General features: G+C 40.5%; 1 protein-coding gene across 1 annotated transcript in view; it reads right to left on the reverse strand.

Moving 5' to 3' along the window:
- The window catches only part of SFMBT2 (Scm like with four mbt domains 2), a gene marked incomplete at its 3' end in the record, with an annotated part of 185,139 nt that overhangs the window by 96,420 nt on the left and 62,396 nt on the right, over nt 1–26,323 (reverse strand). Inside the window, exons 4-6 of the mRNA XM_082648611.1 lie at nt 11,867–11,955; nt 9,971–10,217; nt 1,899–1,996 (exon numbers count right to left, since the gene is read on the reverse strand). Of these exons, the coding sequence (XP_082504737.1) occupies nt 1,899–1,996; nt 9,971–10,217; nt 11,867–11,955 (434 nt within the window). The remainder of the gene's footprint in view (nt 1–1,898; nt 1,997–9,970; nt 10,218–11,866; nt 11,956–26,323) is intronic.

A 26,323-nucleotide genomic window follows, 5' to 3' on the forward strand; every position in this document is an offset into this window, starting at 1 on the left:
TCAAATGTATGTGTATAATATATTCTAAAATAAATATATTCATACTTTATTTTGAAATAAAATTTATTTTCTCAAGGGCAAGGAACACGATCACATTTACACATTTAAACTATCACTACGGGAAGCAACCTAACTGTCCATCAAGGGATGAATGGATAGAGAAGGTGTGGTGTATACACACACACAACACTACTCAGCCATAAAAAAGAATGAAATGCCATTTGCAGCAACCTGGATGGACCTAGAGACTATCATTCTAAGTGAAGGAAGTCAGACAGAGACAAATATCATATGATATCACTTATATGTGGAATCTAAAAAAGTGATACAAACGAATTTATTTACAAAACAGAAAGAGACTCACAGGCATCAAAAACAAACTTACGGTTACCAAAGGGGAAAGTGGGGGAGGGATAAATTAGGAGTTTGGGATTGACAGATACACACTACTATATATCTAATAGATAAACAACAACAAGGCCCTACTGTATAGCACAGAGAACTATACTCAGTATCTTGTAATGACCTATAATGGAAAAGGATCTGAAAAAGAATACATAAATACACACACACTTATATATATGTGTAACTGAATCACTTTGCTGCACACCTGAGACTAACACAACATTGTAACTCAACTCTACTTCAATAAAAGTGTTTTTTTAATATCACCAAGGCCACTGGGAAAAGACAGTGGACACCAGCTGCAGAGGTCAAACGAGTGACAAGCGTGGTGGGCTGGCTTCCGAAGAGGCAGTGGAGCCAGTTCACGGAAGAGTAAATGCTATTTTTCTTAATTTTTATTTAATTTTATTTTTTGCAGGAAAGGAGGAGGAAAAAGAAGTTATCTGGTCAGTTAGCAAAAAAAAAAAAAAAAAAAAAAAAAGCCCAAGATAATGTTGCATGATCAGTGTGATTATTACTGCTAATAATAATTTAATAATTATTTTCAGAAGAGGTCTTAAGTCCAATGTTGCCAATGAGAAAAGTGCTGAACAAGAGTATCAGTGATTCACCCTGCTAGGTTAAGGTTCTGAGCGAGGACTTCCTCGTAAATAAAATCCAGGAAGCCAGCGCCCCAGTCCGAGCCTCACACTCCTGCTGCAGGCGGTACCTAGACACCATTTTAATTTCATTTTCCACATGAAACTTCTACGGCCCTGCAGAAATGTGCCCGCTCGGAACTGAAAAGCAAGTTTACATCAGCCCATCACAAGCCCATCCACAAGTCTCCTAGGAAACGGTCCATGTAGAGCTGTTTCCCACCTACTCGAGCTCCAAATAGAGACCGTTTTATGGGTCCCTCTTGCTGGAGGGATCACTCCTGCCCAGAACTTAATATTCTACACATCATATAAATTTTAAGCATAATTTTTAAGAGTTTTAAGAACTAGGTGATCTATTTCAGTCGTGGCACATTTCTTTCATTGTCTATTAGAGGAAGGCCTACTACCCAACAGATACTCATGAGTTTCTCAAGCCATCAAGAGAAGCATCATTTTCTATCATCTTTACCGAGCAAATACCAAAATTAGACTTGTTCCATTTTCTTTTGTTTCTTTGGTAAGCAGTGAGAGGGTGAAAATGAGATTTCCATAATAATACAAGATGGAGAAAAAAAATGTAAATCTGAAAAAAAATTTATTAAGATTCAAATTACCTTATAATATCCTTATTAATTACTTGATAAAAGATTTTAAGCATTATCTTGGAACATGGGTATTTGGGAGGATTACAAAGCAGAGCAAAATGGGAACAGATAACATTTTAAACATTTCAAACGAACACCGGCCAAGAAGGTAGCTTTTTAAATAGTGGGAAATGATTTGATGTGGGCAACTTTTTACACAGTTTGTTCTCGAAAAGCGGAGAAAAACTGCTATGAATATACGTCTTACCTTAAACACTTCCATTGGAAGAGGAAAGTTAGCAGCATCAATAAGGGATTTCTCCAGAGCACTTTTCCACTCTGAGTCCATCTTCAAAGGATAGATTTCTGTATCAACAGCAAATCACATAAGAGTTTAAGGGCTGAAATGTTCTACTGGGTGGTTCTTTCTCGGATTTCATCTTCTCAGGATTTCATAATAAGTTGGCAGGCGCAGCAATCCTAAGAATTCACACCCTGCCCGCCATAAAAGGCCACCTGCTAGAGAGATTTCCTGAAATTAAATAGCAATTTGGGATTCTGCGATCAGAAATGAAGAATAAACTTAACAGGGCTCTTCTTCAGGGAATATACGCATGCATTCTGGGCATAATTGAATAGTATAAATCACATTAACCACACTTCATCCATCCACTGCCCCGAATTCCATTCCAACACCTGGGAAGTAAGATCCATGGATGAAGAACTTATTATCTGATAAATTTCCAAACTAGAAAAGACTCTTGTCTGGCGTTTGCAGTTATGACAGCCTATTTTTCACTAAATCTCCAAGCTCTCATATGCTAAAAATAGTCCGCGTTTAAGTCAGGAAATTATGAAAAGGTAAATTAAAATTTACCAACCAAGTCTAATATTTACACTTGAAATGTTGCTAACACATCACGTTGCCCATGTTTTCCCCCAGGCAGTGGGGGGAAGGGATTTGCGAAAGGAGGTTACACCGTCTGAATACAAAATTAAAAGAACAAAATCGTTGAGCACTGTTTTTACCGACTGCTGAAACTGCGGGGGAATTTTATGATCTGATCTCAACAGATTTAAGACCTTATCAAAATAGGATTTGCAGAAGCACTCACTTGGAGTAGATATGTTTATACCTTCCCTATATCAACCCAGGCTACTTCAGACAGACAGCTAGGATATGAATATGAATTTAAGCACAGTTAAAAGGCAACATTAAGCCTTTGGGGCTATATTTTTAATTTCTTGCATGTCTGTTTTTTAGCAGGCGGCCATATATTTTGATGATCATAGCTTCTGAACTCACCTTGAGCTTGAAGCACCTGTGTTTCAGCAGTTTACTTAGTCTTTTCAGACTATCACAATTATGGTTAGGTGAGAGATGCTGTCAGAAGGAGCCAGGTTATCAATGCACTACCCACCGCCCCTCGTTGTCAGACACACCAAGTCACATAAAGGATAATTAATGACAAGATAGGCTCTACTTGTGTATAGTGTCTATAATGCGTTCTAGCCTTTTATTTATGCTCTTACGTCGCTGCAGAATTTTTTCCCCCAATTTGGCGTTTCTCTATCAGAGACAAAATAGCCTGTAATTCTCCTTGGTATACATGTTTGGGGGAACATAGTGAGGTCCCCACAACAAACACCTCTACAGAGAATGAATGAATGGTCCCTCCAACCTCCACAGGTGGGGGGGGGGGTCCTGAGGGAGAACTCGCTTATCACAGAGTCCCACAAAGGAGGGAGAAGGACCAATTCATGAAGCCCTACAAATTGTCCCGAGACGGTGAGGCAGATTCCCTGGAATATACCAGTGGCTCAGCTCAGGGGCACTGCGTCAAAGTCTCGGTGAAAAGGGAAGGCAATTCAGGATTCTAGGAAGCAAAGCCCAGAGGACACCAAGGGCAGCAGTTCAAGACGGGGTCAGGAGGGAAACAATAAATAAGACCCTGGACTTCCTCAGTAGAACAGAAACAAATCCACTCTTCCAGGGTTCTGGAAGCAGGTCAATGGGGAGTTCAAACTCGACACGGTAGTAAAAGGAGAACCAAGTCATGGAAAAGGATGGTGACCTCCAAAGAGAAGGTCAAAGGAAAGGTCTGCAGACATACAGGGGACAGAAAAAGGGAAGAGGAAGTGTTGGTGCCCGAGCTCCCGCAGTCTGTAACTGAGGTCTCTGGGTGGGAAGGGGAGCCCCTGAAGCAGAGAAGAGGGTAAAAGAAGAATGGCTTAAAAATTACTCAAGGCCAGAGCCATGAAAACCCAACATGGTCAGGTCCAAACTCAGAACTGAGCGAGGAGACAGGCAGCCCCCAGAGGGATGCTCACAGCCTCTCCTGACACCTGGGCTCACACACACTGGCAGAGCAGGACTGGACCAGCCACATCACCCTAGAAGGCTGCATCCACCTAATGCCACGTCTGTTCCACCAAACCAAACACAAGTAGCCTAAGAAGCCTGGTGCTTTGATCTAAATATGCCCCCCTCCCCCAAAATTCATATGTTGAAACATCTAAGGTGACAGCATTAAGAGGTGGCGCCTTTAAGAGGTGATGAGGTCATGAGGACCGAGCTCCTATGATGAGATTAGAGTGCTTATAAAAGAGACCCCAGAGAGCTCCTCTCCCCTTCCTCCAGGTGAGGACACAGTGAGAAGACGCTGTCTATGAACAGGAAGTGGGTCCTCAATGGACACTGAACCTGCTGTTGCCTTGACCTTGGACATCCAGCCTCCAGAACTGCGAGAAATCAGTCTCCTGCTTACAAGTCACCCAGTCTGTGGTGTTGTGTTACAGCGGCCTGAATGGGTGAAGACACCCAGGAAGTCTCACGGGACTTTTATCTCCGTCCTACAATCTTAAGATTCTTCGTCTTCGTGCTGAGGACGTTGAATCCTAATATGGAATTCAACCCCACGGCAGGGCATACTCCTTGTCTTAAAAGGTGAAAAGCAACTGCAATTCTGTCAGTACGCTCAACCACCTGCGGAAGCTAAACACCTCCTAGTTTCAATAAGCAGAGAGCAACAGTCCATGCGTGTGTTTCATTAGACAGAGAGGCGCTTGGTTACGCCGGCAAGTGTACGGACAATAAATAGCACCATTAAAAGAACATAAAACAGGTTCTTAAAGTGATCGTGTTGCAGGTAATTTAATAGAGTGTATCATGTCAATTTCTGTTGGTGGGAAGTAATAAGCAATTAAAACCTGTCCTGATTCATCTTTAACTAGAAGCCTGAGTGAAAACGAGGTGTCCCCCTCTGTGCATGTTGGCAGGACATCTCACAGAGAGTGTGGCAGGAAGAGGAGTGAACAAAATCATCATCTCACAGCCTCCGGTGATCGAAGGCCTGGAGGGGTGATCCCCTTTATTCATGCACCTCACACCCTCCTCTCCTTCCTTTTCCACCAGGCTCTGACCAGTAAGGAAAGGCTCATCTATGCTTCTTAAAAGACACTGGGAAGTGCTATGGACTGAATGCTTGTGTCCTTCCAAAATTAGTATGTTGAAGGCCTAATCTCTCAATGCCATGGTACTTTGGGAGGTAATTAGGTTTAGATGGGGTCACGAGGGTGGGACCCCCATGATGGGATTAGTGCCCTGGTAAAAGGAGACACCAAAGAGCTCTCTTTCAAGTGCATGCTTGCTCTCTCTCAATACCCCATAGATACAGATACAGATACAGATACAGATATAGATATATACATCTCCATGCACACATAAAGAGGAGGCCGGGAGACTTCCCTGGTGGTCCACTGGTTAAGGCTCCATGCTTCCAATGCAGGGCGCATGGGTTCGATCCCTGATCAGGGAATAAGATGCCACATGCCATGCAGCATGGCCAAAAGATTTAAAAAAAAAAAAAAGAAGAGGCCAGCTGAGGACCCGGCAAGAAGGTGGCCATCTACAAATCAGGAAGAGAGCCCTCACCAGTACTCAACCATGCTGATGCCCTAATCTTGGACTTCCATCCTCCAGAACCATGGATTTGTGTTTTTCAAGCCCCCTCCCCCAATCAATGGTATTTCGTTAAGGTAGCCTGAACTAAAACAAACAACTCTTTTTGAATGAGAAATAGTTCAAGTAAGAAGCATCTGAATTAGATTCAGAAACTTCTGGCTCCAGAAACTACCTAAAATAGAAAGAAAAGGGGGGGAAATGGTTGACATAAAGATTATGAAGGGAAAAAATATACAAAAGAATATAGAGATAAGGATTCTTCTTAAACTTCAAAAAGTTTCATCTCTTTAGTTTCTGCAAAACCATGTCAGATTCTATCTTGCTTTCTAAACATCCAAAAATATGAAAGTAGGTGGGGCCTCTAAATGACCCCTGACCTCAATGACCTACTTAAATTTCTTAGAAGATCAAATATAATCTTAAAACTCTGATCACAGATTGAATATTTAGAAAATACCAATCACCCGAGTAATACTTAGCAGCACAGCAAATGTATGATTATCCCCATTTTACAGATGTAAAAACTGAGGTTCAAAGTAGAGTAACTTGCCCAGAAGCTTTGTAGCCAGTGACAGAAGTGGAAAGAGAAGCTGACTTGAACCCTGACTCCAAGCCCATGTTCCTTCCACTCTGTCGGGTTTCTCAAGCTCTGTTCACACGTGGACCCTTTTAAAGGAAGAAATTCTCATCCTGAACCCCACAGACCACATTCCCGTGCATCTTATATCCTGGAGCCATCCTGGGTGCTAAACAAGAGATCACATCTCTACTTGCTCAGAAGCCCCCCTAACACTTCAGGGGAAAGAGGACAGTACAGTCCTCCTTGTGTGGAGGTGCGTCCACCTGGGCTCTCCCCTCCAAATTGGCTTCCAAATCCCCATCAATTATTTGGCTCCTGGAAGGTGGACTTGGCTGGTTCCTTCCTTCTGTCTAGACACACCCAGTTTTTATGCAGTCAACTCACTCAACACATATTTACTGAGCACCTACTATGTGCTGGGCAGGGTGTCAGGGGACACAGCAGAGAATGGGTCCCGCACTTTCAGTTTCAGCGGTGAGTGAAATCCTCTCATCCAAGGTCTGGATGAAGTGGGGGCATGGTAAAGCAGCATTCCAAAAGAGGGGACACGCATAGAAAGCTCGAGGAACACAGAGAAGGCCACAGGGCAGGAAAATAAATGAATGAGGGGAGGCGTTAGGGGTACACAGCTGGAAAAACAGCTCCAGGTCTGTCTAATCATGATTTGCCTTCCATTCAGCACTGAAGAAAAGGCACCCGTGGATTCCCAGTCCTGTCCTGATAACGCCTGAATCACTAAGGACCGCGGGAAGCCACTGCCTCTCCCATGATTATTGGCATTTTACCCTCTTCCATTCCTTCACCTGGTCTTCACTGAAGCTGGACTCCACCTACCCCGGCAGCACTGCAATCCTGATGGTGGGTCGAGTGGGGCACCTCTAATCTCCCATTCCCCCACCCCGTGTCCTCTGATTCCACCCAAAGATGGGATGCAGGCTCCTCGCTGGCGGACAGCATAAAAGCCAGCACCTTCTCCTCCAGTGTTTGAAGACTGACTAGCCAGCTACTTTCTGTCACCTATTTCTATATCTCTATTCACACCAAACGGTTGAGAAATACTGTGTCCTTCAAGAAGTAGAAAGAATAAGGAAAGGAAAGGAGGAGCTATGGTTACTTTTAGCAAAGGTGTTGATGTCAGCACAGCAAAGAGGGCATCGAGAGTAGGCTGACCTGGCACGGCCTCACTCTCAAAGTCCAGTCAGCCCTCCCGGCCCGCAGGTCCTGAATATTCCACCTGCAGTGGGCGGAACCCGCGGATGGAAGAAACCACAGATGGAGGAGCCCGCGAACGCGGAACCTGGGAAGGGGAAACCACAGGTGCAGAACACCTCCAACCCTCGAATGCAGAAGGCCAACTGTACTGTGCTATTTTACACAAAGGGCTGGAGCATCCCTGGATTTTGGTATCCTTGGGGTCCTGGGACCAATCCCCCGTGAATACCGAGGGACGACGCTATACCCAAAGTCTCTCTTACCTGCTCTCCTCCCCAACCCTTCCAGCTCTACTTACCACCAGTCAATGATGAACACTTTTCATTTACTTAAGCGTGTTTGGGAATAAGAAAAAACAGCCTAGTATTTTCTATGCAACTGTGAAATTTTACTCCCACCTAGATTTCATTCAAGGAAAGAGCACTACCATCTAAGTTTAACAAGTCACATTGGGTTCTGAAATTAATTTATGCAAAGGATTGGGTTCTGTTCCCGTGTGTAAAACCTGAGTGATTAATTGCCTTCCCGGGTGTGGTTCTGCTGAATCAGGTAGGAGAATTCAGTGTTCATCTTGTAACTACTGCATCTGAAGAACTAAGAGTCACATTTGGGGGTGTCCTTTCACCTTTTAATTTCTTCTTCCCATCCACAGCCTTTCCTACAGACAATTTTTTTTTTTTTTTTTTTTTTTTGCCATTGCCATCAGGACTTATGGCTTGAAACAGAAAGTCTCCTGATGTTTTTGGTTTGACCAAGATCCATTTTAAACCTACAGTACCCCAAACTAAGTTTAGCTGCCGACAATTTCAATGTTGGGAAGATAACTTCTTGATGATGAATGCCTCTTCCAAAGTCTTCAGTGAAATGGACAATTCCAGAAAATTACTAAGATGAGTAAACACAATTTATTCTTGTCTTGTAAAGACATCAAATTATCTACAGGAAGAGAGAGAACTCTCCTATGGAAATATTTCCTTAGTTTCTGCAGGGACACCTTCCATTCTGGCTGCTGAGTATGAGTCCATGATGTCACAGGAAGGGTACATTGCACAGAACCTAAGGGCCAGTAGTAATCCTTTGCTTTGCTATAAATTTTTACACTGGCAAATATATGTTTTTCTTAACATTTATAAAGCAATTAGATACCGAGCTAAGACTTATACACCCAACTTTCTGCACAGAGTAAATTTCTCCTGCTAGGTTATGAATCCCAAGGCAAACGTGAGCTTAGATCTCTTCTCACGGAACTGACAGGCCCTTCGTTTGTCATCATATCCCCACATTACTCAGGGTATAAATGGATTTCCTGGCTGCCTCTCAAAACGTTGACAACAATAATACTAATAAAATACCATGTTCTATGTCTATATGCCTGTCAAATTCAACTCAAATGCAAACACATGACACACAGAACCAAGACATTTTTTCAATTAAAGCCCTTGACTGACGGAAAAGGGAAATACAACGCCTCAGCTTCATGTCTTCAAGACTAACACTGGCAACTAAGATGGGAGGGAAAAAAAGTCTCTGGCAATTTTAATGAAGGAAAGAGCCAAGTCTTTGCTTCCAATAAACCTGTGAAATTGACCAAAATGAAAATCAGCAAATTTGGGAAGAAAGGAGTATTCCTTCCTTGGCGTCTTTAATTCCATAAGAATCCAACATTTTTGTTCTGAAGCTACATATCGAAAGGTTGGTAAGGCCAGTCAGAGGCAGCAGGGGGAACTGGATGGAAGAGGGAGGGGACCTGGGAATTTGAATTACAGCACGTTCCTCCTACAGACTGGGTGATCTTGGACAAGTAGCTTAAACTCAGTCTCAAATTTTCTCTGCTGTAAAAGGAAATAGTCACATGAAATAGTTTTTTGGAATCAAAATAAACATCCGAGCAGATGTAAACTCACCTGGCATGTAGTAAACATTCAAGAATGGTTATTTCATAAACATTGAGATTTTTGCCCAGTTAGGTATGTCAGGAAGAATAATGCACTCTTCTACCCAATTAAGTCTCTGGAAAGTCAATTGACAAGGTATTTGAAGCTACTTAAAAGTCTATGATATGCCAGGGAAAAAAGCATGATGATTTTCTCTTTGCTATTTCCAGGTCAGGACAGATAACATAATGATACGCATTTGGTTTGGATATTCAGACGCATGGATGGATGGACGGATGGATGGATGGGTGGGTGGATGGATGATGGATGGGTGGGTGGGTGGATGGGTGGACGGGCAGAAGTACAAAGACTTTAGAACCTACTTGCAAGACTATCAAATTCCTAAAGAAAAAGAGAGAATATCACCAAGTCCCACTATAGTGTGTGTTTCATTTCCAAACCATTGATTGCAAAGGAACCAGATCAACTTCTCCACGGCCTCCAGCTCTGCTTTCTCATTTTTGAACGCTATTCATAGAAGTCTTGGGTTCTATTTGCTACAGAAAGTATTTGAAGTTAAAACGCTTCATATCCACAAGTACAGATGTAAAAGACACCACAGAGCTAATACATTTTCCAGAGAGACATCCAGGAAAATAATCACATCTCTTTCTAAAACGCTTGAGAGCAGCCAAAGCTCTGGCCCTTACCTGAAGGTGGGTCCATTCTGTATTTATTCTCTTGACACCAACCAACTGGTCGAAGTCTGTAATCCAAGTAAAACAACCACTGGTCATAGGATTCAGTGTCCTCCAATCCCACATAGCGAAGGCGTAATCTTCCTCCAACATTCTCAATCACACTAACTATCCAGTACTGAAAAGGGCTCTGAGAATCCTGGAGCTCTATTAAGGAATCAACTGTAATGAGGTCTATAGGGCCTTTCCCTCGCAGAGGCTGTTTAAACAGAAGCAAAACTCCTTATTTTAAACTTTATTTTAAGGTTCTCATGGAAACAGATGACAGCAGAAGATAATATTTTTTCACACCATCATCCAAGCTACTGGCAAACAGTCTGGTGTTTCCCTCCACCCCACTGCCCCCGCCCTCCCCTCCCCTCCCGCACACACATCCATTATACCCGACTCTGTATCCAACAACAAAGCCACAAGTAAATAGAAAATGACAGTTTGTGCTAAGTTCTCACCAAACAAATCACCCTTCCCAGATAAAACTGCATTTGTGAGGAACGAGGGTGCTTTTAAGAAGCGTTACACCAAATTTGCCTCGAGCTAGAAAACATGCGGTAGCGGAATGTCTGCTCTTCCCATAGACGGACACATCTGATATGGGGCGATCAATTTATACCTTGACTCAGCAGACGTTTATCTTACGATGGCCCCGCTCGCATAATCAGGACACTCTCGTACTTTGATTACGTGAGTAATGCATGGATATGTGTAGAGGACATTTTTGATGAATGCCTAATACACATTAATAATCAGCTAAATTAGACTATTGTGTAATTTGTACACTTAACCCCATAGTTGGTTTACAAAATATATATAACACCTGCCCCATTTAAGCAACCTTCTTAGCGCATGTTTGCATAGGAAAAGGGTGTTTGTTCAGCCAGCCTTGCAGGCAAATATGTTTAAAAAATTTAACAGAGTAAAACAATTTGTCCTTTTGAAAGGGTGAACAATCATCATTTTGATTTGTCAACCAAACAATTAAATTAGTAGCCATTGAGATACAAAACTACACGAGGCAAAAATCATCACAAAACAAAACCAAATGACTATATTTTAGACCGTGGTGTTCCAAAATATCAATATCATTTATGACAGGTGAGAAATTTATGGTTAATGTTAAGAGAATAATGAGATTGTCAAAATCCACACTGTATTCTTGGTCATTCATTGTGTTCTCCCCTTTATCAGGGGCATTCTTCAAACAGATTTGGTGACTCAATAATTATTTATAACAGTACATTTCTCTTCCTGTTCTAGAATGTAAATATTAAAATGTTTTATGATAAAATTATTTTCATATCACCATCAAGATTGCAGATTAAACTGTTTTTACTTCAGTACCTTAAAATGACCTTAACCACATTTAAATATGGTTAGCCATTTCTATTACTTAACGTGTATGTGTTTAAATTTCGGCATAATGCATCCGGAATACAGTTAATGGAACCATTTATCAGTACACTTTGAGACTACACCCCAGCACATATAGGCTTAGTCATCACCTCTACAAAACAGTTATTCTACAGGATTTTATATACATTCACTAACATAAGATAGAGTCTTAAACATATAGGATAGTGGATACCTATCCTAACATGTTATTATTTTAAAATGTGTTCACATAAAAGCGAATTTTCCACTTATTGATTGGACCAAAGGTGAAGATTCTTCAGTGCCATTAGAATCAGTAACCTAAGTAATTTGGGGAAAAACAGGAAGTTACGCTATTTGGACACCGATATCCGTGTGGACGCATGTACCCGCAGAAGGATATATGCAAAGGTGCTGTTAGGTGTGAGCTCATGTAACTGTGCTGCTTCAGACAGAGAATAGCTGGATAACAATACATACACCTTCTAGGAGGCTGGCTGGGGCCGTCCGGGAACCAGTCAAATCACGAATGAGAAATTCCGTCCAGTCCGTGTACTTCTCTTTGATTGCTGGTGAGACAAAGGAGAGAGAAAAAAAAAAAAAACACACTTCAACAAATCAGTGGAGCTTTCAACATGTTAAAATCCCAGCACTTTTCTGTACACATGTGTTCTTTCATGACTTTTCTTCGTTTTAAATGCTGTGCTTAAGTGAAGTACTAAAATGGCAACAACAAATCTGTCAGCAGTGGGTGACTTCACACCTACCACGTGCCTAGATTTTGCTAGGCACCAAGGAGATGAAAGAATGTGAAGCCCTGAAGTCTTATCATCTGTTCAGAAACTTCTGTAAACAACAAAGAAGAGGGACTTCCCCGACGGTCCAGTGGTTAGGACTCCGCGCTTCCAATGCGGGGGGGAGGGTTCAAGCCCTGGTCGGGGAACTAAGATCCCGCATGCCGCGCGGCGCAGCCCGAAGAAAGAAAATTGATGAATGAATTAACTAACCATTAAGAACAAAATTATTTTTAAAAAACCTAGAAAATATTCCAAAGCACAGAATTTAGGAGGTTCCAAGAAGAAACAGCTCCATGAGGGTGCTTTATTTATTTCCAGGTGGGGAAATAAAGCCAGGCTCTGAATTATATTAAGATTTATTATACAGGCAGAGAAGAGGAAGAAGGGATTTGCAGGCTGAGAGGAACATCATATGCTAATGAGAGTGATGGAGGGAGGAAATGGAGAAAGTGCAGCCCTCGGACACACGGCCCGGCCTGAGCACAGAGCATTGGGAAATAATGGAATAAAACGGTGGACAGCCCAGAAAGCCAGCACACACGTTTAATAAACAGGAAATCTCTGCATAAGATGAATCTGAAAATAGCATAAAGGCTTGAAGGGAGACAAAGGAAGCTAACGGCAGAGAAGCCAAGGTAGAGGCTGCTGTCTGGGGCCCCAAACAGTGGTGAGAGCACTGCATTTGAGACATCTTTTGCAAAAGAAATATTGGCCTTTGGAAGCCTGCATTCTACAAGTGCTTCAAACCCAAGACTTGAGAAAGATGTAACTTTCTTGCCATAGCTCCCAGGCTACAGATGTCCCAAAGCTAGGGCTACATCCACCCCTGGGAGAGGCCCCAAGTCTTCTCAGGGCATCACAGGATTCACAACCTCGGCCACATGAGAACAGCACACTGGCCCAGACTCCCATCCACCCACTGTGATTCCGACCTTCACATCCCATAAAGACCAGACACTGCCCAGGGTACCATGTTCAATACATAGCCGCTGTGAAAGGTTCGAGACTCAAGCAGTTCATAGATTGTTTAGGTTCTTTCAAAGCAAGATGCAACCATTTCTAGCTCAAACCTAAAGGAACAGAGTTATTACCCAAGGGAAATAGGGCACACCGGTGGTGGGAAAAGCAAGCTCACGGTGTGGCGAAGACCCGGACTCTGAGCTGGGCTCTGCCATCACTGGCTACATGACTTTGAGTAATTCACCCAATTTCTCTTGGACTCTTTCCTCTAGTGCTACAACATTTTCCTTGTGTGATGCTATAAGAATTAAAGAAGATACACCCGTCAGAAAAATATAACCATACCTGGCACATCTATGCAATTAATAAATAACAACCCTAGTTTTGTTATAAGTATATACTGAGTTATTACACATTCTCACCAGATATTTTTTATTGATTCCCACAAACTGCAGATGGAAACTTTCAACATGCTTTGGCAGAACTGCCAACAGCTTAGGGAACAGTGGCAGCAACCTGCTATTTCAATCATTAACCTGCAGCTCAGTCAATATCTCCCACCATCACCCATTAATGATCATAAGACCAAGAGAAATATCAAAATGGAAGGGACTCAAGCAAGACGAAAGGGATTTGGGCAAAGTTGGAAATCCCAGCTTTGGGTGGGACAACAATGTCCTAGACCTGGACCCACTTAGCAAAGAGCAACCCACCTCTTCAACATCTCTTACTACTCGGGATTTTTTTCCTCAAATAAAATACCACCTTCTACATACATACTTATAAGGAAATGCATATATTTGGGGCGAAAACTGTGTTATTGGGTCCTTTTCCATCATTAGCAAGTGTAGCAAACATTTTTCAATGCTACACCCATTTCTATGGACTGAATGTTTGTGTCACCTCCAAAATTCATTTGTGGAATCCTAATGCCCAATGTGACTGCGTTAGGAGGTGGGACCTTGGGGACGTGATTAGAATTAAATAAGTTCATGAGACTTATGAAGCCCTCATAAGTGGGATTAGTAACCTCATCAAAGAGACCCGCCTCGCCCCTTCTTCCCTGTGAAGACACAGCGAGACGTCTGTCTGTGAACCGGGAGGCTGGTTCCCACCAGACATGGGGTCTGCCTGTATCTTGATCTTGGACTTGGATCCAGCCCCCAGAACTGTGGGAAATGAATTTCCACTGTTTACAAGCCGCCCAGTATTTTTGTTACCGCAGCCCGAATGCACTAAGACAGCTCTGCTGCTTGCCTAAGGTGACTGAGAAGACCAAAGCAATGGAATACCAGATAAATTAATTAAAATTTGTATTTATCTTTCACTTTACAAAGCCCTTTAATTTACTTTGTATCTTTTGATCATCCTAATAATGCTACGAGGTGGCTGTTTTTAACTAACTTTCGTCCAAGTTCACTGGAAAAACAAGGGCAGAGCCAGCCTCAAACTCGAGTTTGCAGATGCCAAACTTATAAGGAGTCTTTCCACTAGCATCTATGATTCTCAAAGCTTTTGCATACAGAGAAATCAACCATTTAAATTGCAGGCATGACAGAGATAATATGAAAATGACTGCTTAAAAAAAGTTTCAAGATTAGGACAAAATATACAACAGCACCCAATAAATATGCATTTCATTTTTTATTCCAAAAGGGTGACAATTAGCACAGTCGAGGGAAACATTGTCCTGTGACTGACAGAACTTATGTCTACATCCCCTATGAGAAGAAAACTCAGTTTTTCATTTAAGGGTTGTTTCTAACATCCATGTAATCAAAGTTAAATTAGAATTTCTGAAATACGTATGCACCCTGTGAAGACACTGTGCAGTGTTGAAATTTAAATAGTCTGAGTCACAGCAAGAGAACACTGGAGACGGCTGTGAAATTTACATATCCGGGGCCCTGCACTCCAAAGGTCCTGTAACTGTCCATTAATATGCTTTTGCGTGAGGCTCTGAAGCACGCTTTTATTTGCCACAGAATATCTAGACAAATGGCTCTCCATGGAAAAATGTATCTTAGCTACAAAAGGTACACCAATCATTTTAGGTTAGAAAGTAGAAAGAAAACAGTTCTCAGGAACTGTGCTAATTTTAGAACAACTATTTCAGTGGACATTTAGTTCTGAAAACTCTCAATTTTCAAATGTAAAAATCGATGACAAGACGTACTGCCATATATACAAAACTATGCCTGATGAATTTACAATTCCCAGGCAATGGGTTTGTTTTAGACAATATTCAATTCAGTTAAATTCTAGTACAATAAAAACTGCCCAGAAAGCCCTGAGAATTCACTGCAATACAAGCTGCCCTGTAATTTTCCACATATAAATTTCTAACTAAAAAATTTTAAACTATGAATTTTAATTTACTACAGAACATGTCTCTTCAAAGACTCAAAATCAAGGCATATGAATGTAAGAAAAATCTCTCTCAAATGTAAACCAATTGCTTGCCCTATGGTCCTTATCTTTTTCTTCAAATGACATTAAATCTCAGAAAACTTAACACGCAACCTAACTACAGTAAATGTGAACTTTACAGCAAGAAAGAAATGATTAAACTGGAAAAACTCCGCAACTTTAGGTGGATAAAAGTGTATCCACAACTTGGTAATCATTTTCCCATTTCTTTAACTTATAGAGAGAATCTCCTGGAAGTCCATAAGAAGAATAAAATCCGGATCTTTCTACAACGTTCTCATGAACTGTTTTCAAGGTCCTACTGTTACAACATTATATAAACATTCAACTTCACTTTTTTAGAAGTCCCAGTTACATTTTTCATTTTCATACCTCATTTTGGAGAGGTACCCACATCTCACCTAAGGAAGCCATCGTGAACTTGAGTTTCAGAAAAAGGAAACACCCCCCCCAACACACACACACACTCTTTTTATGAAGACATTTTAGATGACCCCCAAATCCTACAACTGCTTTATTAGAGAGCTGTCTATAACAGGAGTTCCAAATGAAAGGCAGAAGATTACCATCATTTTTTCAGAATTTGGGAAACCACCACTCTTGGTGGATTTCCAGCCCCACTGAGCACATGTAAACATAAAGTAATTCACCATTTCTCAAGGATACTGTTTCCTATGGACATTGGTCTGGGGGAACACAAAGTCACCCATCAGAGCTGCCCATTCAGGCAGATCCTGAGCACTGAGACCTGGGCTGGAGTCAGATGGACACACTTAGCTCTCCTTCCCTGTCACCACATAGAAAAGACAGGTCCATGGAGAGGTCGGCTGTATCATGCCTTTCTGCTCATTTGAAAGATGGGGAGAACAATTACCATGAACAGTGAGGCCACTTTCACTCAAACACACTGTGGGTAAAAGGAAAGTCACATTCCTTACAGTCCTAGAGTTTAAACAGGGGGTATTTTGTTCTTCTTTCTGGCCATTTGCTCAACTTGAATCCATTGTATCAGTCATGTTCTTAATTTGTAATGGTTCTTTCTTGCTCTTTGATTGTTCCTTTCTTCTAAACATTCTTCTTACCAGACGCCATTTTCAAAACCCCTCATTATAGTAATTAGAGGATGTTCTCCTTTTCTGTGCCCTGGATCCTCTGATTACTATGGGTTTTTTGTTTTTGTATCTGCCTCTTTCTCTCCTGTATCAGAGGCTCTCCTGGAGTGACTGGTGGCCTTTAGTCGTGCATCATACTTAAACTGGACACTAGAGAAAGCCTGAAAGTGGGATTCGTGTCCTGGAACAGAGGTTTTTGACTCAGAGTGGGCACTAAGCAACTCCCCTCTGTGAAGCAAACTCCCAAACTAGATTCCCTGCTTCTCCCCGGTCAGTTCTGCCCATTTCTTCAGAGGTGAGCTTGAGGGAGGAGCCTGTGGATTCTGGTCCTTGGTTGTACCAAAGGGGTAGGGGAGACAGAGCCTGGGAGGTGTTCCAATTACAAGCACCCCGTTCAACGCTGTGCTTCTCAGCCCCACGCGGGACTCCCACCCACCGGGCATTCAATCCAAAGTCCGCTGCCTGCGGGGGATCCCAGGGCCCCCCCCAGCTGCAGCCCGCACGTGTGTCCAGGGCTGCGGCAGCCCCTACCAAGCATCAGCAGTCACCAAGCCTTCATCAGCTCTCAGGCCACCAGAAACGTGAAATTTCCTTTCTGCGCTGGTGCCTCTGCAATTCTTTCTGTTGCTGGTTTATGCATTTGTTATTCCTTTACTATCACTTTAATGGGGTTTCTGGAGGAAGAAGAGATAAATAAGACTGTTCAATCCACAGCTACTCCCAGCTCACCAGAGAACTGGGCCGTTACAAAATGTGAGGCAGCAAGCCTTTGACTTATCGGGAAAAGATTCTTTAACACAGAGTTTGCTAAAGAAATGAGGCAACAGAGAATCCTGAATTATAAATGGAAGCACTTACACATACTATTAAGAATAAAAGACTGTAGAGTTCTCTCCCTTGGAGATTTTTAAAGGAAAAAATCTGTACTAATATTTCACATAGGGTTCAAATTAAATTGTTCCTACAAACAAGAGAATAGATTATAAAATGATTGGAGAGGACTGATAAGCTCCTACTAAGTGCAATGGACCACATTACATACTACTGGGGTTCAAACATATAGACAGAAGTATTTCTGTCTTTAATAATAAATACAGCCTCAATTAAGATATAACTTGTGAAGAATGTCATAAAAATCATATATACGTGCACAAAAATACACACACACATACTCACACATTCCTTAGAACTTACACAGAATGGAGGAAAAGTTTCAATTCAAAGTTTCAGACCTCTTTCCATTATATAAATATACTTGTATAATTACAAAAAGAAATATTATTATTATTTCGCTCCAAAGAACAGAATTCAACAAAGAAATTACCTAAGAATTGTTGGAAGCAAATGATGGAGACAATGATAACCTTAGATTGAAACAGAAAAAATAAGTTGACCTCAGAATATTCTACATAATTAGAACGTTTAACATTCACGCCATACTCATTAAAACCTTGGTCAGTATTTCTGCATAAATGATTTAATTTATCCCTTAAAAAGAAAGGCCTTTGCTACTTAATACTCCACACAATGCTGAGAGATTTCCTCAATATTGGGAATAGATAAGAAGTTATCTTTTGTTGAAACTAGCTTATCACGGGGTCAGAGGTGACTTTTAATGGCAGCTACTTCATTACATGGTTGTATGGATTAAATGAGAAAATAAATATAAGCTTCCTAGCAGTTATTACTCAAGTGGTAAAGTATCAACCCTTGTAAAAAGTGAAGTATTCTTTGATAATGTAGCCAATCATTCCTTCTTTAATGCACTCCAATGTTTGTATAACATACTAAGTTTTCTTTCAGAAGCACATATATGAAATGTCTCCAAGTGATGTTTTAACTACAGGCTAACAATTTCTTGCAATCCAAATTTAACTTTGAATAAACCTGTACACCAAATCAATGGATACAAAATGATGGCCATGAGTATAAAATCACATATTAATGTTTTATTAATTTGAAAAATTATAATTAGAATAAAAATTCCTTCCAGAATTTTCAAAAAAGGGTGACTTTTTTGCCTTCTAGTCTCTTACCCGCCTCTCCCTAACTTGGATGTTAATGCTAATTTTGCCATCATGATCACATCATGAAACACTGACAAACTGGCACAAAAAATAATAATAATCTCGGATGAACCTAGAGATGATCATACTAAGTGAAGCAAGTAAGAGAAAGACAAATATCATATGATACCACTTACATGTGCAATCTAAAAAAAATGTATTAACATATACACACTACTATATATAAAATAATCAACAAGGACCTACTGTATAGCACAGGGAACTCTACTCAATATTTTCTAATAACGTACAAAGGAAAAGTATCTGAAAAAGAACAGATATATATATAGGTGTAACTGAATCACTATGCTGTACATCTGAAACCAACACAACACTGTAAATCAACTATACTTCAATAAAAATTATAATCTACCTCATGGAAAATAATTCCCAGTATAAACCATTATGGGAATCCAATTCACTTTTATCTTCTATTCCTGCTTCACATTATTATAAAATTGATCACCTGCTATATGGTAGTGAAATGCAATCTCTCTGGTTAAACTTAGAAATAATAGTCTTAACACAATATACAGGATACCCCATGCACAAAGATCATTATTGGAGACAGTAACTTGCTGGTATTTTTTAGGAGAACGAGATCAGTTGTGAATAGATGAGACAGTGCTTACATCAATATGAATGTTTTACACACACAGCTATTTATACATAATTTTAAACTGACACAACAGAGCACACTATAGTTCCTAAAGTCTATTGTACATTTCCTCCACATCCAAATCAGACTTCTGTTCTTTATATTATGCACAAAAGCACATAGAAACAAGTAAAACAGCCCACTTGAGATAATCACAGAACTCAGCATTCATTCAAACCAGATGTCATTACCCCTATACTCCAAATCTGGCTTGAGCAGTTGCTCTGAAACTTCACTTCTCGGTTAAATTATTCCTACAACTTATGCAAGTCGCAACTTACTGAAGAATGAATTGATTCTAATAAGCTCTTCTTGTATTTTATTTTGCCTGTTTAAGTAAGGCAAGTACCTCCCTACGTATCTACTTGCAGGAATGGATTGTTGAGGGGATTTGGTGGGATTACGTAATATCTGGAGGAGCATCACGGAATGTCCCTGTCAGGGACACACAAGAGGTGAGGTGGCGCTTTCCTTAAGGGATCCACTGCCATGCCTGTTCTGCTTCCTTTAAAACCACCCACTTCCAAACCAACAAGGACCTACTGTCTAGCACAAGGAACTCTACTCTTTATTCCTATATGTAATATAGGAATAACCTATATGGGAAAAGAAAATGAGAAAAAATAGATATATATGTAGGTATAACTGAATCACTTTGCTGTACATTTGAAACTAAATGAAACATTGTAAATCAATTTTACTCCAATGAAATTTTTAAAAATCCACCCACTCCCAATCTTGCCCAGCCCAGGTCCACACACTCTGAGTCCTTCAACCTTCCCATCCTCTGTCCCCACTAAGCCTCACTCAGACTCACCACCCAGGCCCCTCTAAAACTACAGCGACTAGACGTATAACTGCTGGGGAAAGAAAAACACTGGGCTAAACCATCACCCACAAGTTCTGGAATCACTCATCCTTTTTTTTTTTTTTTTTTTTTTTTAAAAAGCCCTCGAACTCACTTGTCTGACAATTTCCTACCTCCCTGCTCCCCTCCAAAACCAAACTTAGCAAAGAAGACTTAACTCTTCAGTCACTGTTCAGCCCCTTCAACTTCACCCCCCAGAACTTCCACCAAGAAGAGAATGATCAACTGTGTCAAACGCTGCTGATAGGACAAGGAAGAGTAAGGCTGAGATTAGACCACTAAATTTTTTTTTTTTTGCGGTATGCGGGCCTCTCACTGCTGTGGCCTCTCCTGTTGCGGAGCACAGGCTCCGGACTCGCAGGCTCAGCAGCCATGGCTCACGGGCCCAGCCACTCCGCGGCATGTGGGATCTTCCCGGACCAGGGCACGAACCTGTGTCCCCTGCATCGGCAGGCGGACTCTCAACCACTGCGCCACCAGGGAAGGCCCTAGGCCATTAAATTTTACAGGAGACATTCCATAGGATCAATTCCTGGGAGTAGAAGAGCAAAGGATTTACTAGATATCAGCAAACTGCCCTCCAAAATTATGCTTGCAATTTGAACAATGACCATGCGTATATAAAATTTCCCATTTCCCCCCATTCTTGCCAGTATTTTATATTCTCAGACTTCTCTGATTTTGTTAACAATCTCAACCATACGAAACTGATTTTTTAGTTTTCACTTTATTGATATCAGGGAGGCTTAGTATCAAAAAAACATGATGACAATTCAGATTTCTTTTCTGGGAACTTACTCTTCATGTATTTTTCTATAGAGATACCTTTTTTTTTTAATGCCAATTTGTAGGAGCTCTTTATTTATGGTAGATGTTAATTCTTCATTAGATATAGCAGAGGTCTTAACTTTGTATATCATATTCAACATGAGCCTTTTAAAACAAGGCATGAGATCATGTCGTCCAGACACTGAATCTTGGAATAAATTTCTAACTCCTAAGCCAGGCTCAACATCCCGCATCACTGGGGCCACTCCACTCTTCTTCCCTTTGCTCTCTATCCTGGTTTTCTCTAAACCCATCTCTTCCAAAGGGCTGCATTAGGGCTCTGCACATCCTCTTCCTTCTTCATAGAAACACTTTCCCCCATCTCGCCCCAACCAACCCCTCCTCATCTCACATCCTCCCTGATCTTCCCTAATTTCCATGATAAACTGTGTTCTCTTCTGGAATCCCACATTCTTTCCCTTCCTAGACTTAGTACAATTTATAATGACATGTTCACACTCATTTGTGTAATGAGTCCCCGCCTGATGACTCCGTGAGCCTAGGAATTATCATATCACTGCCTTACTACTATATACCTGTACCTATAACAACTGCATATAGTAGGTGTTTAATAAAATTTTATCACAGGAGGGAAGGTCTGACAGACTAGATGGTTTTATAAATTGTGTCTGTTTTTTAACTAATCTTTGGATGAAAGAGAACTTGTTGAATTCAGATTAGGAACTACCGTTACCATGGATATTACACAGACCTTTCGATAAAATATGATTTAGCACCATAGTACACCACAAGCATTCATAAAGGAACTGCCATTGCTTTTTGTTTCTTCTTTTATTGGGTTGGCCAAAAAGTTCGTGCGGGTTTTTGCAACATCTTACGGAAAACCCGAAAGAAATTTTTGGCCAACCCAACATTTGCGTGGCTCGTAACTGCTTACATATGATGTAAGTTACTGTTTAAGATTTTAGTTTCGGCACACATAACCCAGAAAGCGAGAGATCATTCATTTAATTGAGTCAGCATTAAACACCTTATGAGATAGGACAGAAATTTAGTATTTCTCTTGAGTTCTCCTTCTGGGTGAGTACATGGTATTACTGCATTAGGCAACACTGATACTGTTCATTTCAGACAAGGGCATCACCCAGAGATTAAAGAAACACAAGGTACTATATATCCATAGCTTAATCTCCAAGGGACCAACTGCTTTCTCTGAAGTTCCCCAGGACCTCTGAGCCCAATAAACAGCCATAATTTACAATACAAAAGCCATAAAGATAAGAACTATTTATGACATTCTCAAGGTATAACTCATATTACTCTGCATCATATCTTTAGGAGCCTAGAAGATAAATAGCCTCTAAAACTATTAGAAGAAATTTAAAACCTTATCACTGTTTGCTGGTTAAAGACTTATCCAATAAAACATGGAATTTCTCTCATTCTTGCACATTTCCCTTCAATTATTCTCTAGCTGTCAATATCTCACTTTATAGACATTTCTGCTATTGCTTTAAACATTTCCCTGTTTTTAAAGAATACCCTTCCAAAGAGTCAGCAACTATTTTTTCTCTCTACTAGGAAAAATTTCCTACAGGTCTTTTATTGGCTATCACTACAGAGAAACAGTCAAGGCTGAATTGACATATCACAAAGGTCTAGGGCTCTGAATTCAATGGAATAAGACAATTGTTTGTTAAAGATTTTATTTTCATCGGTATATCTCTCTCCCTCATACATGACTTATTTCTTTCTGTAAAGTTACCTTCTTTGCTGCAGCTAAATAGTTTCCATTCAAATTTTTCCCAATGATCCACTTAGGGGAATGTTTTAAAAAGAAAGAAAGCAGCTTGCAAAAAAATTTAAATCCACATGCCCTTTGTATATATCTAATTACATGAGTCAGTCTGTTTATCAACAGCTTTCACATTACTGTCCGTGATGGTTAATTTTATGTGTTGACTTGGCTGGACCACAGTGCCCAGATATTTGGTCCAACATTATCCTGTTAACAAGAGGATGTTTTGGGATGAGATTTACATTTAAACTGGTGGACTTTTGAGTAAAGCAGATTGCCCTCCTTAAATGTGGTGGGCCTCGTCCAATCAGTTGAAGGCTCAGATAGAACAAAAGACTGACCTCCCCTGAGCAAGAGGGAATTATGATGAAATCAGAGGAGAACTAAATAAATGAACAGATATTCTTGTTCATGGATAGGAAGACTCAATTTTACCAAGATGTCAGTTCTTGCAATCTTGCTCTACAGATTCAATGCAATGCAAATCAAAACCCCAGCAAGTTATTTTGTGGATATTGAAAAACTGACTCTAACATGTATGCAGAGAGGCAAAAAACCCAGAATGGCCAATACAATAATACAGTATTGAAGGAGAACAAAGTGGGAGGTCTGAGACTATGTGACTTCAAGACTTACTGTGAAGCTACTGTAATCAAGACAGTGCGGTACTGTCAAAAGAACAGAAAAATAGATCAATGGAACAGAACAGAGAGCCCAGAAATAGACATACATATATAGAGTCAGCTGATCTTTGACAAAGGAGAAAAGGCAATACAATGGAGCAAAAATATCTTTTCAGCAAATGATGCTGAAACAACTGGACATCTACACGCAAAAAACGATCCTATGCACAGACCTCACACAAAAAATTACCCTTCACAAAAATTAACTCAGGACTTCCCTGGTGGCACAGTGGTTAAGAATCTGTCTGCCAGTGAAGGGGACATGGGTTCAATTCCTGGTCTGGGAAGATCCCACATGCTGCGGAGCAGCTAAGCCTGTGCACCACAACTACTGAGCCCGTGCGCCACAACTACTGAAGCCCACGTGCCTAGAGCCCATGCTCTGCAACAAGAGAAGCCACCGCAATGAGAAGCCCATGCACCGCAACAAAGAATAGCCCCCGCTCACTGCAACTAGAGAAAGTCTGCACACAGCAACGAAGACCCAACACAGACAGCAACAACAACAAAAAATTAACTCAAAATGGACCTAAATATAAAATGAAAAACTATAAAACTCCTAGCAGATAACATAGGAGAAAACCTAGATGATCTTGCATATGGTGATGCCTTTTTAGATAAAACACCAAAGATATTATCCATTAAAAAAAAAACTGATAAATTGGACTTCATTAAAATTTAAAACTTCTGTTCCCCAAAACACATTATCAATAGAATAAGAAAACAAGCCACAGACTGGGAGAAAATATTTGCAAAGGACACATCTGATAAAGGACAGTTATCCAAAATATACAAAGAGCTCTTAAACAACCTGATTTAAAAATGGTTTTAAAAATTTAAAAATGATTTAACAGACACCGCACCAAAATGGAATACATGTGGTAAGTAGCTTATGAAAAAATGCTCACATCATACATCACCAGGAAAATGTAAATTACTACTTTGAGCTTCTACTCAGAGCCTTGCTCCAAAGCCAGACCACTATGCCTCCACTCACCTTTCTGGAGCAGCCCCAGAAGAGATGCTGGAGACCGAGACCCACCCTTCACACATGACTCTAGTCCAGCTCATGCTTGGCTTTTCCATCTCTTGGGCCGCCATATTTGGACTGCTGGCAACATCACTCAACCAAAAGCCTGGCAGCCAGGTCAATCCCCTCATCTTAGACAAGCTCATTACTAAAGTCTCAGACTGACCAGTTATTATCTCCCCAAAGCAAAGATTCTTAACTTACAGTGCGTGACTGCCTTCACGGAGTTCATGAAATTGAGTACAGTGAATAAATGAGCTCATAAAATTGAATACAAAATTGTGTGTTTGTGTGTGTGCGTGCGCGCGTGTGTGTTGAATGCCTCTTCCAAGAAGTTGCATTGAGTTCATCAGATTCTCAAAGTAGTCTATGACCCCAGAAAGACTGAGAATGATTACAGACTTAGAAAACAAACTGATGGTTACCAAAGGGGAAAGGTGGGGGGAAGGGATATATTAGGAGTTTGGGATTAACATATACACACTACTACATATAAAACAGATAAACAACAAGGACCTACTGTATAGCACAGGGAACTCTACTCAATACTCTGTAATGACCTATATGGGAAAAGAATCTAAAAAAGAGTGGATATATGTATATGTATAACTGATTCACTTTGCTGTACAACTGAAACTAACACAGCATTGTAAATCCACTATATTACACTATAAAATAAAAATTAAATTTAAAAAGAACGATTACAGAGACAATACCATATTAAAACACGGCTATGATATACGTCAGTAGACTTGAGTTCCCTGAGGACGACATGCTCTTTCTTATCATCACTGTTGATCCCAGCACTCAGCACAGAGGCCCCAATAAATGCTCCCCACACAGCTTTCCAAAGTGAAACAACTTCTCACCTTTCTCCAACCCAACGGGTATGAGACACTACAGTTCTGATTACAAAGACACCTACTAAGTGTTCGTTACGTACCAAGCACTCTTTCACATACAGCATCTCAGTTAGTGCTTCCAAAAACCCAATGAACTAGTTATTCTCATCCCCATTCAACAAGAAAAGACTCAAACAGAGTAAGCAGACCTATCACAGTTGGTGGCAAATATATTAAAGAGTACGTTTGTAACAGGCAGATTTCTGTTAACTCACATCCTAGGCATAAAAATTCCATTTTAGAACAGTAACTCCTCCAAACACATGTATTATATAATTAAGAGAATAAAACAGATGCAAAACACCAATTATTTCAGAAATCAAGGACGTAAAACACAATTACTCAAAAAAACCCTTAGATTCTGGATCAGATTTCTCCAATCTACTTCTCGTATACTTTAAAAGATTTATATTACTAGGTAAGCAAATTTTAAACAAATGTTTGAAAAAATAAAACTCCTGTTTGCCAACAACTACACCTCATTAAATGTTATTTCCCGTAGAATGAAATTTTTTAAAGAGCAATACTCTGTGAAAATACGTAACTATTACTTTCTTAAGAGATTCAAATCTGGTAAGCATGCTAATTATAATCATTAAAAAGGTATCATCTTTAAATACATCTCATTGAAAGTGTGTGCGTGCCTAATACGAACAATAACACGAGAAAAGAAATGGAATAATTCTGTAAGCATTCAACATTGAGATCTGGCATATTTATGACATGCAATGAAATTCCCCTTATTAAAGTCAAGTTCAAGAAGATTCAGAACATGTTCTTCAAGAGAAGAGGCATGATTCATACATAATGAGTCAGGTCCAACTGTGAGTGCCAACAGCCTGCA

This window comes from Grampus griseus, assembly GCF_964374135.1.
Source record: "Grampus griseus genome assembly, chromosome: 2".
Taxonomy (NCBI): Eukaryota; Metazoa; Chordata; class Mammalia; order Artiodactyla; family Delphinidae; genus Grampus; species Grampus griseus.